At 37.0% G+C, this 16135-nt stretch overlaps 1 protein-coding gene across 6 annotated transcripts in view; it reads left to right on the top strand.

Moving 5' to 3' along the window:
• The window catches only part of p2rx1 (purinergic receptor P2X, ligand-gated ion channel, 1), a 47399-nt gene that overhangs the window by 17422 nt on the left and 13842 nt on the right, over positions 1 to 16135 (top strand). For 5 of the 6 annotated variants that reach the window (XR_005992683.1, XM_041801750.1, XM_041801748.1 and 2 more), the window contains exons 2-6: positions 705 to 849; positions 6136 to 6207; positions 6554 to 6623; positions 12455 to 12542; positions 14093 to 14173. Coding sequence is in view for 5 of the 6 variants with exons in the window: in XM_041801750.1 (XP_041657684.1) it covers positions 705 to 849; positions 6136 to 6207; positions 6554 to 6623; positions 12455 to 12542; positions 14093 to 14173 (456 nt within the window). In the remaining variant the exon portion in view is untranslated. The remainder of the gene's footprint in view (positions 1 to 704; positions 850 to 6135; positions 6208 to 6553; positions 6624 to 12454; positions 12543 to 14092; positions 14174 to 16135) is intronic. The other variant, XM_041801749.1, reaches the window with a different exon arrangement.

Here is a 16135-nt window from a genome sequence, read left to right on the forward strand (position 1 = left end):
AGCTTTATTAAATGTGCTTAAGACAAAGCTTTTTAACATATTTGTAGCACTTTTAGTAGCTAATTACATATATAGAGATAATACAGCAATTTATGCTTTAATTGCAAAATAATATCATATGAAACAAATTTGTGGGCTTAAGCAAAAGCCATATTTATTAGAAAATCAGAAACATGATCATAAAATGCCTTCACTGTTGATGATGCTGTAGGAGAGTAGGTGTAACGGCTTAACTAGTGACCTAGTCTAGTGACTTGTGCTCATATGTCACTAAATGTGGCATTCAACACGCAACTATCACTCATCACTGACTTAATAAATGCACAAATAGAAAACTTACTAAAGATAAGGACTTCAAGAGCCTTTGTTCTGACATGACTACCAGGGGTCTAACTTTAATCTTTGAGTGGCGAATCACAGATATTTCCTCAGATTACACTGCAAAATGTGCATATTTGTTACTTTCTGTCCGCACAGAGATATCTAACATGATTATTTTGTTGAAGTGATGGCAAAGTGACAAGCATGTGTGATCACTTTGACATTTCACAATCACAATCACTCACTCGTTTCTCTGAGGCATGCTGCTGGAAGGGTCGGTATGTCCACATCACCTCTATTCTTGCCCTTGCCTGTGGGGACAGAGGGTTGGCTGGAGTGTGGTGAAAAACTGACAGGACGTTTTGTTTTTTTTTTTCATACAGGTGGGTGTTCATCTATGAGAAAGGATACCAGTCCACGGACACAGCAGTGAGCTCCGTCTTCACCAAAATGAAAGGAGTGGGGTACACCAATGATAAAGGAAGAGAGCGAGTCTGGGATGTGGCGGACTACGTCTTTCCTCCACAGGTTGGTGACTGAAGCCTTTCACGCTTTAACTATCTGACTTTTAAGTGTTCAAGAACTAGTTTTAACACGTGACAAATTAGCGACCATGGTAAGGTTAATAGAAAGTCTGGGCCAAAGCCAGATGTCATGAATTCAATGTCAAAAGTCTATGAATCAAACTGTCAGTGTGAATAAACATCAGGCTGAGTCATATCAGAAACATAAAGGTCCATATGTTCCCTAAAGAAAGCAGTCAGATGATGACAAAGATTAAGGTTTAGTCATGCTCTTAAAACATCCGTGTTGGCTAGATTTCATACCAGATCCAGTTTTTGATAACACTTGGTTAAAATACACACAGAGTGAAAGTTACTGGCTTTGCCAACATCAAGGTGTCACTGTGTCATTGCGTGCATCCTGTAAAGACCTGATCAAACAAATGCCCAAAAGTAAGACCAAGATCAAACACATTTCTTTGTTTACACAAAAAGTCCCTGTGACCTGTTATCTGTGGGAATGAAATAAAAAGACAATGACACCAGGGCGTGGGCCTTTTTTAAATCAGGCTGGATTAAGTTAATGGTTTGATGTGATAAGCCAGGCCAACAAGATGAAACAATCACTTTGTAAGTTTTCCTGCTATGAACAGAAAGGTAACAGCCATACTAGTCTTCTTTATTCCTGAAACAATGCTGTAGTAGGTTAGTAGAAAATAGAGATACGTTCATTGCTCTGACTGTTTAATGTGGTTGTGGGATAGTTTGAGAGAAATCTGCCGTTGTAGTTTATGATCTCCATAGGTGTTTATAATTATAAGAACCAAAGTAGAATACTGAGTTATAACAGCAGGGGCGTGTATAAATGTTTTCTTCAATGGGGTGACCCATTTAGGACCCTGACTTAAATAGGTGTGGCACCGTCACACACAAAATCAAATACATTTATTTACCACTTCTACCTATCAGTTAACAATAATTCTAATTAAAACAAAAAAAAATATATTCCCATCTTGATACTTAAAGCAGGGATGAACAATTTTGGTTACTGTTATAGCTGCATTTATTTTATTTGGCTTTATTTTTTTATTTTAATTGCTGGAGGGTCACATTTTTGTGACTTGAGGGATTCTATCAAATTAATCACTACAATTATTTATGATTTAATTTAAGATCTATAGTTTTCCTAACAATTTATCATGCAATTTATATTTTCAAATTCAAATGCAATTAGTTGAGCAAAATATAATCCACTAAACACAGATTTTTAGTCAACTTAAATAGCTTTGGAAAGCACTAAATATCACACTTACTAGTTATTTTTAGTGTATTTTACAGTGCCATGAAAAAGTTTTCCCCCCCTTTCTGATTGCTGATTTTTCGCATATTTCCCACACTTAAATATTTCGGCTCATTAAACAAAATTTAATGTGTCACAAAGGTTGGATACCACTGCTGTAGAAGACAAGAATTCATATGTAATCTGCTCTGTTTCAAGGGAAAAATGGTTTATTGCGAGACCACTACATTACCTTGAATCCTAGACTGTCACAGCAACATCTCTGATTGGTTGATCCTAGCTTTGCTTGCATAACTTGCATTCTGCTGCAACAAGTGAATCTAAACTGTTTTTTTTTTTTTGTTTTGTTTTCACTAAAGTCAGTTTCAACAGAGAACTAATGATATATGGTCATGTAGAAGACACACTCTTATTTGTTATAGACTTTGTTTTTAAGAAAAAGTTTTATTTGCCATCCTTACAGCACTATTTTACCCACAATCCTACAGTGTCACAGCAACGTCTCTGATTGGTGGAGCTGTGAATTTCTGCTATGAGTGAAATTATCAGTCAGGGAAAAAATGAGTGGTAACTATTTATTTCTAATGTGATGACAGATGGCACCACATGCTGTATGTCATTCGTCACCAAATTATCCAGTACACATTAAAAAAAAAAAAAGGAAAAAAAAAAAAAAAAGAAAAACTTGCTGGATTGTTTCAGCTACAAAATTTTCCCGCCATCCTTTAAAAAATGTCATCAATGATGATGTCCTACAAGTCTCGCCAGATGAAGGGAGAGTCTTGAGGAGTCATGTACTAAGCAAGAGGCGAGCTACGCCTCTCTTTGTTTTGTCTTAAACATGCTTCTGATTGGAAGTGTTATCATATTTACCAAACAAACTAGGGATTGCCTGAAACCACTTTTCAGACAGAGTATGAGTACAAATGCTTGTATTTTGATACTCACCAATACAGCGTAAAATATAAATACTTTACAATACCTTTACAGTTCTTAAAAATATTTTGAAAGTTCATTTTGTTTCTTAAGATGTTCTTCCCCCCTCCTCTTAATAGTATAGCAGTGCATAGTTTGCAGTGTGCTCCACTTCTGACATTTAATATATGTTCCAGTAACACCTACCTGCAGACATGGCTCCAACTCAAATAATGAGTGGCAATCATCATGATATAAATGATTCTGAGTCTAGTATCTGACTGTGCATTCCTGAAATAAACCTTATGGTGTGAGCAACAGAGCGAGGATGTGTTATTTTTGAATGACATAAATCAGGAGCAGGCTCACCTCTGACAATCAGTTTCCTTTCTTTAGGAGCTCAAAGACCGGCTCTTATTAGTGAGTTAAGGCAAAGGGTCTGGATCTCTGAAATGATGTGGATTTCTCATTGCAACGAGTGAGGCTGGATGAACATCACATGGGGAAGCACAAGCTAGATCAGGGTTTACAGTGCCAAACTGTGACAAACAGTACTAAACATAAACAGACCACTTGTTGGAAACAGATCATACACCAACGTTGTCTAACACCGCTCCTCCAGACTTCAGACAGAGGCTTTAATCCATGCCTGCCACTGTTTCCCCATGAGCCTTTTAAACTTTGGTCCTCAGTGAGTCACTACTTTTGGGACTCAATATTGTTTTTATCCCTGATTTGAACAGTTGACACAGCCATAAATGGTACAAAACTTTGGGATTTTGACTTTATTAGGAAATCACATCTTGTCTCTATCTGGAGTTCTTCCCTGTAATGTGACGTTCTCAACAAACATCTTCAAGGCAGAGGGGGAAAGACTTGCTGCGCTTTTGATCAGATTAACTTCAATCACCAGTTTTGTAAATGTATTCTTGTAGAGAAAAGGACCTTGGTAGACATTTAGGTTACCAATTAGATCAAAGTTCAAGAAAAGCTTCAGGTACAGTTTCTGACATACAGCATGCAGATGTGTCATAAGCCCACATTGTTTTAACAGTTTGCCTGTGTCAGGTATGTCCGTTAAAAAGCGAATCATCTGCCTTACTGATCTATCAGCTGAGTAAAAATGGTGTTACTGCACACTTGATAAATCAGAAATATGAAAAATTGCTCTAAAAAGGGTGTATTTTTAGTTTGCATATTATGTAACTATTTTTTATCATTTAAGTCAGGAGATATATGGTTGTTTTCTGTTTTGCTTTTTAATTTTTCATTAACTTTTTGCTTTCCTCTTTTTTGTCTTATGTTTAATATATCACAGGCTGTACCAACAACTATCACTGATAGTTCTAAATAATACTAGATGGAACAAAGTATTGATTGATTGATTGATTCCAGTGTGTATTTCAGACATTTAAAAAAGTAGGCTTAGCTGCACTAACGTTAGTAAAAGAAAAAATAATAAGTGAGGGGCATCTAGAATTATAAATCGAAGACCCTAGTGAATACGTCTTACAGAGTGAATGATGAATTAAGTCCAGGTTCAAAACAAGAACTAACTAGAAAATGGAAATAAAGTTGTATGCTACCTGTTGAGGGTTATACACATGTGTAACTACTCAATTAAAGCGATGAGTTACCAAATTAAGCACAATATTAACCTGCAAAAGGGAACCAAGGCTGGTGGAGCTAGCTGCTAACTTTAGCCACACTCTACTCAGCACACCAGCCTCACATCATTAACCCACTGACACAACAAACCTGGAATGAATTTGACTGTTTTCTAATCATTTTCTCCACTTTAGACTAGTCGGATAAACATGATTTAAAAGCATATTTAGCCAAATAGGGAACATCCTTAGTTACAACCCATCATATTATTACTGTTTTGATTAAGAAACCCCAGCGATGGATTTTACATACTGTGCATTTCAAGAGAGGAGATCAAATTTCTACACATGCTTTAGCCTGGGTTGCCATTTTACTATATAGTTATGTTGCAGTGTGAGTAGACTATAGGCTGGAATTGTTCATGATGGTGTTATCTCTTTTCAGTTATTAAAAAAAAACAAAAAAACGACATTTTCTACATTTTAAAATATTGGCTGTCCATGGGTTTGGTGTTTATCTGAGAACCTATCCAGAAAAAAAACACACCTTTATATGGCGTTCTCTGCTAAACTACAGAGGTCCTGTTTTGTTTCAGGGTAATTCAGTCAGACCCAGTTGACTCCAATTATAAGGAAAGTTGACTAGAAAATTTTACTTCAATACCCCCAATTAGCTGACCTCATTTTAGTTCAAATTGGTACCAAAATACAACAGAAAACAGGAAATGAAGCTCTTGAAGCTCAAATTTTTTCTGCAAGAGAGGGGAAAGTTGTGGATTTGGCTTGAATAATCAAAACGGATTTATGAGGTTTGAATGTAAATGGGGCTTCCTTGCCTTTCATAGACAGCCTCAAGTGGACAAAGAATTGTATTTTGATGCACTTAAAACACATTTTCACACTAAAAAAAAAAGATATTTAAATCAATAGTCCATTGGTATATACTTTTATAGACTTATGAACCTCTTTTATAACAGTTTAAATCTCATGGTGCCACACATAAAACCATAAAATGTTAATTTAATGCAGATTAAACATACATGTCATGTAAATTAGTAGTGAGCCTTTAGAGGAGCTGGTGGCTGGATTATGTTATCTTCAAAAGCTGTATTCCTCATGTTTCTGGGTCTTATGCAAAGCTAAGCTAATTAGCTGTAGATGAGTATTTTCCAGGACATATGAGAGTAGAAATAACCTTATTTTTTTTATCAAGTAAACAGAATTTTCCAAAATGTGACTGAGAAACTGAAACCCGACAGCAGAAAAAATAATGTGTCTTTGTTTTTTTGTTTTTTTTTGTTTTTTTTTTATATGGCTGTTTATGATATCATCAAGGCTACAATTGGCACACAAATGGTTATTGTTTTACAGGCTGCCTTCAATAAACTCAAGTACAGCTGCACTAAACTACGACATCCTTCTTTATATAATTTTATGGCATAAATAAATAACATTAACACATTATCTCTGTTAATCCTAAACCTAACAGGGGGACTCATCTTTCGTGGTGATGACAAACTACATCATAACTGAAGGTCAGAGCATGTCAAAGTGCCCAGAGGTGAGTATTCCCACAGTCCTTTTAGCCCTATTTCCTCTCTGTTTTCTTCTTTTCTGCCTGACTTACACACATCCATAAATAGTCAAACTAAACGGAAATTGTGCCTCATTCCAAGACTGTTTATGTAAGTGAATAATTGTCCAGCTGTAGAATATAGGCCACACATTTTTCTAAACATAATGGGCTCCAGATGAGTCCAGCTGCAGTTTATGTATTAAAAAGAAAAGTAAAGTCAAAATTAATGCACTTTGTTTCGCATTTTTGTTCTATTTTCATCTGATGTTTCTTCACATTCCTCAGCTGTGTACTCACACACCCTCTAACCCTGATGTCTTGTTTACAACAGCTTCCAGGAAAACACAACTGCAAGACAAACGCAGAATGTGAAGGAGGGAGTTACAAACGTACGGGACATGGTAAATCCTGACAGCCCGACAGTGTGGGACCGGTGCAGTCCTCACTGAGTAACCGTCTGCCTGTCTGTGGCTAAGCTAAGCTCTGTCCACATTTTTGGCTTCTAACAGTATCATCTCGCTTTGTACTACAGAGGACAAAAGCTTTTCTTTCACCTCTAATGGGAAGTTTTTGATCAGTAATAAAATAAAAATCACATACTGATGCTTTGATGTGAGTTGCCAAAGTAAAACAGACCATCAGCTAGACTCTAAAATATCGCTTGAGTGTGATATTTTAAATAGAGATGCATGATCCCATCAGCATGATACTGGTATCAGCAGGAATGAGCTCAAAAAGAGAAATACTGGTAGATTTGCTGGGGAAAAAAATCGATTCACACCAGAATTGTATATATTAATGTCTACAATTCTAAATTGATTGAATATTTCCAAGAATCATTATTTTTAAACTTCATTACATCCTGAGTGTAATTTCCACTGCAGACCCACAGCAAATACTGCATGTGCGGTCTCACGCTACTGCTGTAGGAAGTGTGTTAGCAGTGCTGTTAGCGTTAACAGTGCTAGCTCTTAGCATCTGTAAAGTTTACAGCGCTGTCTGACACACTTACATACTGCCTGAACTGTCTGTGAAGCACTGAGTTACTCAGTTACTTTTTTTCACTAACAAATTTCTAATTAATACATTTCTTGCTTAACCCTTTACCTACTGAGTCTAAAAATGGTGATTTGGACATATTTTGTTATTATGGCTGTAAAATAGTCAGGAAATGTTCTATGTCTGAGAGCTTTGGTCCCTTTTCCCAGGAGTACTTGAACTTGACTTTTCAAAATCTGGTTAATGATTATTGCACATTACATGAAATTGTCAGCAGTTTAAAAGAAGAAAAACACAAAAACGGATTTGTTTTTCATGGCTTTTATGAGAATAAATTTTGTTATTGCTCATGAAGGTTTGATCTGACATTTGAAATGTGAACCTATTCATGTTTAGAACCATCAACAGTCATTTTTTTGAGTCTAGGACTCTGGGTGTGCAAAACACAGTGCAAAAGATAACTATATACATAGGCGACAATTAGTGCAAATAAAGGTGGAAAAATGCATTCTCAACATTCTCAAGTAACATATTGTTATTGCACATGACAGACACGCACAAATGCCACTATCTAACGCTATTTTTTGAAAACAAAACACCACTCTCGCTCGCTTTCCTTTTACTCTCTTCCTCCATTCTCCTTTCTCACTCGTCTTCTGCCAAAGCTGCCGTTTTCACGACTAAATTAAATTTAGTCTAGAGATTCTTAAAGATTCACATCTCTGATTACTGGTATCATCAGATATGAACATTTTTGCTGATATTTAGGCTAAAAATCTGCTCATATCATCTGTCACTATTGGCTGCATAAACAAATCAGTTTGTGGAGTTTTAGTCTGGACCAACAGACCTACATCAGCTGAAGTGTTCCTTGTCCATCATCATTCCTTACACTTTTAAGTGCGTTTTAAAGGCTGAAATATATTAATTTTGGACATCCTAAAACTCTGAATTGTGTTCTAAAATTTAAAGTAAAAAGAAAAGTAAATATCAGATGCATGAGATATCGATGAGATATTGGCAAAAATCTAAAATCATGCATTCCGAATTTTAAACCACTTTTAGACTTTGACAAAGAAATGTACAGCATACTGGCAAAATAGCTATGTCTACTGTTAAAAAAGTGGGCCATTTTTGCCATTTCTCTCTTCATTTTAAACAAGCCACAGGTTTTAGCTTAATTGGCGATTATTACGTAAAGCTTTTCAAGAACCTTTGCATTTGTAAAAATAAAATCAGGCTGTGTTTTGGCAGCAAGCTAATTTACATTGACACCTACCCCTCAGTTTTGGGCATTAAAACAATGAAATGAAAACAGGTAATGTATGCTGATGGTCTTTGCTTTTGCAGTCTTGTGAAAAGTATCAGGTTTATTTCCACTCTCTTTAAAACCTGCAAAAACTCCTCCCAAAAGACTTCAAAAAAACCTCTCCATGGCCTAGAGAACCTTGAGAAATATTCCCTAAAAATATTTAAAAGAAATCTTTAAATTCCTTCAATATTTTTTTAATCCAACCTTACGAGGCCTTTTTCTCAGCTGATCTAGTCTCAAAATCAGCACCTTTTCAGCTATTTGCATTCGATTAATGAACACTGTTTAAGTTCAGACCTAGATGGGGTAAATAGATGACTGACAAATGAACATTTTTAAAAGGCATATTAATACAGAAAAACAGCTCTGTGACCTACTTTTGGGTCCCAAGCTACCAGCTGAGAACCTCTACTCTAAGTAATTCAACCTTTTAATTCTAATAGCATTTACTGCTAATTCCCTGAGGATTGGTAAGAATTACTTTTAGGGGACGTTTCCTAAGGAGTCTCAGGGTTTCTTTTTTATTTCTTTCCCTAAGTAAACAATCCCTGTTTTTCTTTTGTTTTTCTTTTTTAGAATAATTTTCATACAATATTACATAAATAGTGTCCAGTAATTTAAAAAAATCTTTTGGTGACCTTGCTTGTAGAATTAAGATTTTCAAAAAATCGTAACCTTTAAAGACAGTGCAGTAAGATGAAGCTAGAGCAACCTGGAAATTTCTCTATATTTAAGAGACAATCATCATTTTTAACATTTAGTCACAGGATGAAATTACAACTAAATGCTTCACCACAGCTTGAACTTTAGCCTCCGTTTTACCTTTTCACACTTAAATTTATCGACACTTTGAACTAAGAGCTACCTTAAAACACAGCGTGGTCACTAACTTAAGTACTAACCAGACTCAGTAGGTCAGGAGCAGTCCTCGGTCTCCTCAGCCCACCTGCTGGAAGTCTCTTCTCCACTTGTGTCACCTAGCAGCCGTGGTGGTGTCCTCTGTATCCTTGCGGAAGTCATAGCTAACAGGTGAAAATGTCCGATAAGCGGACTATTGGGGCAGTGTCCGCTGCCTATGTGTGGAACACATAGCTAGCTACCGTTGGTGAAAATCTCCATGACACCGACTGTAACTTAGAGAGGTAAAGACCTCTCAAAACAAGGCGTTAAATTTAGAAAACTGCAGAATAGTGCACAGACTGTTGAAAAAGACCGCCATTTATCGGTAAAGCATCGTCTCCATAGCTCACACAGACCATTCAGTGGAGAAAAAGACGACATGGGATGGAAAAAGTTTGACAGTTTGGCTCACATGGCCGTCTGACTGCTCTCCACTTGACCTACAAAGTCACACAAGATAAAAGTCCGTTGCTTGGAAAAACTGAAGTTTATCAGCTATTAGGAGCTTAGGTAGTAGGTGTCACAGAGCCGTTATTCTCCCAGCGTCCTTTGCGGTCATGACCGAAACGTAATTGTTCTAATACATTGAACTCAAAAGAATGTATAAGTTCACTTATCTCTAAAACTGAGTAAAATGCAGCACTATAAAACGTAGACAATCCAGTTTACCCCAGTTAAAAAGGTAAGCACATATAAAATCCAGGTTTACAGTGTATTTTCACTGAAACTACAGCGCTTGACAATGCTGCTTTATCTGACATATTGGCAGGAGTGCAAATAGTGCTGTAAGAAATATTTGCCCTGCTTCCTGATATCTTACTTTTTTGCGTTTTTGTAAATGTTTAAGTTCATTAATCAAATTTTAATGGAAGCCAAAGATAAGCACCCATGTTAAATCACAAATTATCCGTGATTAATCAGACTCACAGACCTGTTGAAAAAGAAATCCCTTAACTAAATCCTGTCTGACAAAGTGAAGCAGGCTGTAAGATCTCAAAAAGCAACACATACATCCTGTGATCTAAAGAAACTTAAGAGCAGCCGAGAAACAAAGTCACTGACATCTATCAATCTGGAAAGGTGCAAAGTCAAATTCTAAGGCTTTGGAACTCCAGTGAACCACTGCGAAAGCCATTATCCACAAATGGAGAAAACTTGGAACAGTGGTGAATGTCCTCAGGAGTGGTTGGCCAAGCAAAATTACTCCAAGAGCACACTGACAAAAAAACCCAAACAACATCTAAAGACCTGCAGACCTCACTTGACTCAGTTAAGATCAGTGTTCATGATTCAAGAATGAGAAAGAAACTGGGCAAAAATGGCATCCATGGGAGAGTTCAAAGAGAGGTCAAAACCACTGCTGACACAAAGGCTAACCTCACATTTTTTATTCAACCTTTATTTAGCCAGGTAAGTCCCATTGAGATCAAAGATCTCTTTTTCAAGGGAGACTTAACCAAGAATGGCAGCAATGCATAGTTTCAACAACACATGTGCTCAAACTCACAACAATACACAATAGATATAAACAACAATAATAAAATAATCATCAGCTGAAACAGTGGCATTCAGAGAGTTTGAATTCAAGAGTTTTCACTAAAGATTTAAAAACATTCAGAGTCACCAAGTTCTGCAGTTTAAATTCAGTCTGCAGATTATTCCACGCAAAAGGAGCAGAGAACCTAAAAGCCCTCTTTCCCAGTTCAGTTCAGACTTTAGGAACAACAAACTGCACAAAGTCCAACGAACGCAAGTTGTGCAATCCATTCTTCAAGATCAATGAAGAGGAAAGGTAGTCCGGAATGTTGCCAAGAACGGCTTTATAAATGAAGACAATGAGACAAGACCAATGACCAAGGCGATGTGTACATAAAGAAGTCCAGTTGACTTTAGAATATTTGCCTAACTAATATTAAAATTTGTTTGATGATCTGGAACATTCCAGTGAGAACAAAGGAACAAAGAAAGTCCCTCACAGCTTTGTTAAATTTCTTGAGAACCATGACAGAGCTGTAAGGCATTTTAGAAGAATAGCCGAGGGGATTTTAGGTAACTGAGAAGTATTTGTAAAATGGGTTGTGGCTCATCTGAACAAACTGAAACACAGATCTGATTCATCTCTGTATGTAAACATTTGGACGTAAAACATACATTTCTCATAGCTCTATAACCCTGAGAGCAACAGATCAAAATTAGCGACCGTAGTCGAGCAGCCGAACACAGAGAGCATGTTTGTATTGTGCTTGTTGATCGCTGAAGCGAGCAAGTACAACCCTGCCTTAAGCAAGTAGACACATCTATGCCTTTGTATAAACAGAGGGACAGATGTTACAATTAGCCCTGTGCATGAGAGTTGACACAACTCATGAGCACACGGAGACATTCAAAACAAACAGTCAATCAGACAAGAGCTTTTTTTAATAGGTCTAAACATATGTGGCATCGTCAGCAAGTTACATAAATTTACTGTCCTCCATCTGTCCCCGGGTTCAAGCCTTTCAAGTCCGCTGCGACCTACATCGACTTTAATCAGAGCAACGTTAGCCGAAGCTTTACATCTGTCTCTTTCAGACCACTCAAATCCACCTTTAGGTGCCATTATCTCTCCAGAGGCGGCGTGCTGTCTCAACGCTCTGTGCAAACATGAGGGGCACCCCTGCAGCTAAACACACCAATGAGCTTCAGTGTAAGGTCAGAGGCCGAAGCCGAGAGGCTGAACTCCTGCTGGAGAACTGTCTGTGAACTCAGCCAGCACATGATGAGAGAGTGATACCAACAGAGCTAATCACATGCTGAGAAATTATATTCTGAGATAAAGGAAACAGCCGTTTCAGCACTCGCTTTGCTACACTTTTATATCTCTCTTGCTGCTGTTGATGCTAATCTAAGATAAGAGGATTAAAGCCTCGCTATGTCTTGCTTTTTGTCTCTTCTTGCTGCTTGAAAGCATGTTGTACTTTTGCTTGCTTCACTTTAAAGTTTTGTCTCTAATGATGAACTCCAGTGTGTTTCTACTTCAAGGACAAATGACGGGAGTTTGCGTGAACACCACAGGGACCTGTGAGGTGCTGGCCTGGTGCCCTGTTGAGGATGATCAAACCATACCAGAGTATGTAGAAATGCTCAGTTATTCACTACCAATACTAACATGTCCTTGGGTTTGTGGTTAAGCAAATCATAATGGGTTTGTGATCCATTTGGATTACTCCCCAGTTGGCATTGGTTGGCATATAATCTGCAGATTGATGGAAAATGTAACATGGTGTCTAATAAATTGTACTGCTGCTAAATCCACAAGAGTCTCAGTTAAAAGAAGTCAGCGCGCAAGGCTGGAGAGACACTTGCTGTTAATACAAGTACACTGTATGGACAAAAGTGTTTGGACAACTCATCATTACACCAGCAGAGACTATAATGATTTTGTATGTCTAATACATGTACTATGATATGGAGTTGCCCCCCCTTTTGGAGTGTTTTTATGGGAATTTGTGCTCGTTCAGTCTGTAGAGTATTTATGCTGGCAGATATTTCCAAATATTTCCAGGCCCCACCTACCCCTCAGCGTACAAATGTCCAAAATGTAAGACAAACATACTGTCAGTCAGGATTTTTGCGAACACATTCCTTTAAGAACAAGAACCATTGCCTTAAATGGAAGGCTCTGAAGATGATCAAGTTCCTGAAAATAAAAACTTTTTTAAAATTAATTTTTTGAGTCCTGCAATAATTTCAGTGACTACTGTCGCCTTGTTTTGGGCCACAGATCTGATCAGGTCCTGGGTGCAGTTTTTAGACTGCCACTCTCAGTTTATTTTCAATGTCCAGCTCTTAACAGTTTTGTCTTGACTGGGGCAAGAGCAGAAAAACCTCTTGCACTTGTAGGATGCTGCAAAGGAAGGAGTGGCCAGGGCTGTGCTGCCTAGTAGTGGGTACTCGTTTTCCACTCCAGTCCAAAATGCAGACAATGTGTTGGACTTGAATTGCAACTGCATTGTTGAATCTGAGGTAACATCAATGAACAGCTCCTCTTCCTCAGTGCTGAAGTCATCAGCTGATGTTGCTCACTTTGGGAACCACTGATCTTTGGAATCAGCAGAGGGTTGGCAACTTTAACGCACCATGCACCTAAGAGTTGTTGACCCTGTTCTGTGGTTTTACATAGACTGTGTTGCTGTTGTTCCTAAACACTTCCACTTTCTAATAATATCACTTACAGCTGACTGAAATATCCAACAGGGATGACATTTCACAAAACGTCTTATTGCAAAGGTGGCAACCATCACAGTACCACTCTTGAAGTCACTGAGCTCGTCAGAACGACCCATTTTGTATCACAAATGTTTGTTAATGGAGACTGCATGGCTATGTGCTTCTTTTTAGACACCTGTGGACACATTTTGATTGAAACACCCAAACTCAATAATCAACAGGTGTGGCCAAATACTTTTGTCCATATAGTGTATGTTGTTAATATTCTCTTTTTTGATCTGGTCTGAAAAGTTTTCCTTATCCTTGATTAAAAAAAAAATCATTAGATTTGGGATCTGTTGCATCATTAGCTTACATAACTTCCAGAGCTTTGGAAAATGCTGTTTGTAATGATGTGCTGTATGCATACTGGACTCAGTCCTCTCTTCTCCTCTGTTTATTTCCATGTAGTCCTCCTCTGTTGATGTCTGCAGAGAACTACACACTGTTCATCAAGAATTCAGTGACTTTTCCCTTATTTGGAGTCACAAGGTGAGAGACTGCATCCATGCAGAGTTAAATTTTTCACAACAGAGGCTATGAAGGTGTTTGGATTAAGATAGATGAACAGAAATAAGACAGCCATGTTAAATGTGTTTGCATGTTCATCCTAAGTTGAATAATGAGAAATAAAATCACTACTAAATAACATGAATAGTTCAGTTATCTCATGATGGATAGTGATGCTCTGAGGTTTAAAACAATTACATAATATTTTCTCTAGCTCTGCAAGAGCTTCTCAGTGTCTGACAAACCAGAAAATAAGCCAGTTTTCTTTCTTTTGAGACTGTATTAGATTTGTGTGGGGTGAGGATGTATACAAAAGCCTTGGGTAGACATACAAGCATTAATTTAATTATACCATGTTTTCCCATGACAGTTTAAAAAAATCATTTTCTCAAGATTTTGACTAATTTATCTATTAAACTCTAGATGACGATGCTGGTTCTCCTAGTCAGTATTGTCTGTTTTCATGAGATCTCAATGCGCTTTTGTCGTCATCCCTAGTAAACAACGCGTTTTCCCATTATAAGTTAATTTCTAGAGGTTTCTAGCTGTGACATGGGGATAAACCTGTGTTGTTATCCTAAAACAGCAAGATAAATATGTCAAGATCGTGAGAAAAAAACTCCTTTACTAGCTGCATGAAAATGGGTTTGAAAAAAAATGTATTAGGGCTTAGGGCTTCTGTAGTTATTCGTTATCAGGGAAAATAAGGCAATGCAACTAAAAGTGTGAATGGTGCAACCAAATAGAGCGCAACAATGCTCACACATTTCTTCAGTGGCTCCGGAAATATATATTGCCATTCAAATCCTTCATTGACTTTTCACAGAATCCTCATGCTGATGTCTGAAATCACGCATCATTTACCCAAATACTTGTGACTGTGAAACATTTGATTCAGCTTAATAAAAGAGCTGAAAAGATGGTAATTCAAACTTTGCACAGATTTTTTTTTTAACAGGGTAGAGTAACACATGAACATAAATCTTCTACAGGAGCACATTTCATCATTTCACATTCAGGTGACATATTGTCAATCTACCTTGAATATTTCTGACATTATGGCTGATAATCAAATCTCCTATGAACAACATGCATGGAAGTGATACTTCTGGAGCCACACTGTTAAGTTCCTTTGTCTACTTTTGGAAGATAGCTCTTTAGATCAACGGGGGTCACACCTTTTTCATAGGTTTGCACTTTGATAGGCTGATAGGCAAAGTGATGGCAGATGTGGTCTAACATGCAAACCACCCTCAGGTGAAAAACATCTATAAAAACATTATTCAAATACAACAAATGGGAATATTCAAATGGGAACTATTACTGTTCAGTTACTTAACAATAGTACAAATGAGTCATCTGTCAATATGAGAGATCAATTTATCAATATGTCTTTGTTGGTGAAGTTTTGCTCAGATAAAAGTTGCAACAGTGCAAAGGAGCTACAGCTTTTTGTTTTATTCAAATTAAGAGTTTTTTTTTCTTTTGTTATTTTCAGTAAGAGGTGTATCCTTATTTTAAGTAATTATTTAAATATATATTTAAATCTGACACTGGTGCAATGGCAATATAACACAGGGTCGACTTAATATTAAATCAAGAAAAAAATCAAGGATTATGATGCATTTTATGGAGGCCCTACGTGGGAAAAACATACATTTGATAGTTATAATAATAATAATAATAATAATAATAATAATAATAATAATAATGTTATTATCATTATCATTATATAATGAGTAGACAGTGTTTGTCTGATTATTGCCACTGACCGATTTCCATATGTTATCCTCATTAAATGTTGACTTAAAACTATAATCAAAACATTTGCAAACAAGCAGATTATCAATTTTAATAAATACCAGCATGCAAAAGCATAAATACTAGGGAGGTCAAAGATTGACATTTTTAATTGCTTTAATCTCAAAATTTCTGTAGTTAATC

The sequence above is a fragment of the Cheilinus undulatus genome, linkage group 12 (assembly GCF_018320785.1).
Source record: "Cheilinus undulatus linkage group 12, ASM1832078v1, whole genome shotgun sequence".
In the NCBI taxonomy this organism is placed as follows: Eukaryota; Metazoa; Chordata; class Actinopteri; order Labriformes; family Labridae; genus Cheilinus; species Cheilinus undulatus.